Source organism: Penaeus monodon, chromosome 28, assembly GCF_015228065.2.
Source record: "Penaeus monodon isolate SGIC_2016 chromosome 28, NSTDA_Pmon_1, whole genome shotgun sequence".
NCBI lineage: Eukaryota > Metazoa > Arthropoda > Malacostraca > Decapoda > Penaeidae > Penaeus > Penaeus monodon.
The window spans coordinates 32,361,760-32,362,419 of record NC_051413.1 but is presented as its reverse complement, the minus strand read 5'-3'; the positions used below and the strand labels follow the sequence as shown (position 1 = coordinate 32,362,419).

The window sequence follows — 660 nt, the reverse complement described above, 5'->3', positions numbered from 1 at the left end:
AACATAGTCATTACTAATAAGCCCGAAGTGAAGAAAATCAAACGGAAACTCAATCTCTCTGAGTACCGACAGAGAATAAGAAGCGCACAGAGTAGTACTTGCCCCTCCCCTAACCATACTGACTCTGTGCAAACCTCACCAAAGCAAGGTGACTTGCCGGTGTCTGATCTGGTCCAGAAGATGAAGGAGGCCAAGACTGAAGAGGAGAAGTCAGATCTTGCACCAAAAGATAATGCTGTTGATACAGTTGAGCCAGAGGAAGACACAGAAGAAGGGGAACTGAAGGGGGATTCTGATCCAGAGGTTCCTATGAACCAGCTGGCAGAGAAGGCAGCTGAAGTCTACAGTGCAGTAAACAGGACGCCGGAAAAGACGATGTTGCCTGTTCAGCCAACCTCCTGCAGCAGCATGGGGTCAACAAGCTCTCGTGATAGTAGAAGGAGAAACTCCAGGACTTGCTCAATGAGAAGGTGGTCATCCTCAAGCAGAAGCAGAAGCCGAAGTAAGAGTCCCTTGAACAGCAAAAAGAACCACCTGTCTCGCAAACACAGATCTTCACGCGGGAAGAGAAGAAGGCGTCACAGGAATTCCCACTCGTCAGTATCTCCACACAGCTCCTCCAGAAGAAGGTGGTCCAGATCTCGGTCACGCTCCAGGTGC

At 49.7% G+C, this 660-nt stretch overlaps 1 protein-coding gene across 1 annotated transcript in view; it reads left to right on the top strand.

Annotated features, from left to right (window-relative positions):
* LOC119591501 (serine/arginine repetitive matrix protein 2-like) overlaps positions 1–660 on the top strand; it is a gene marked incomplete in the record, with an annotated part of 5,107 nt that overhangs the window by 1,344 nt on the left and 3,103 nt on the right. Inside the window, 1 exon segment of the mRNA XM_037940250.1 lies at positions 1–660. Coding sequence (XP_037796178.1) covers positions 1–660 — 660 coding nt within the window.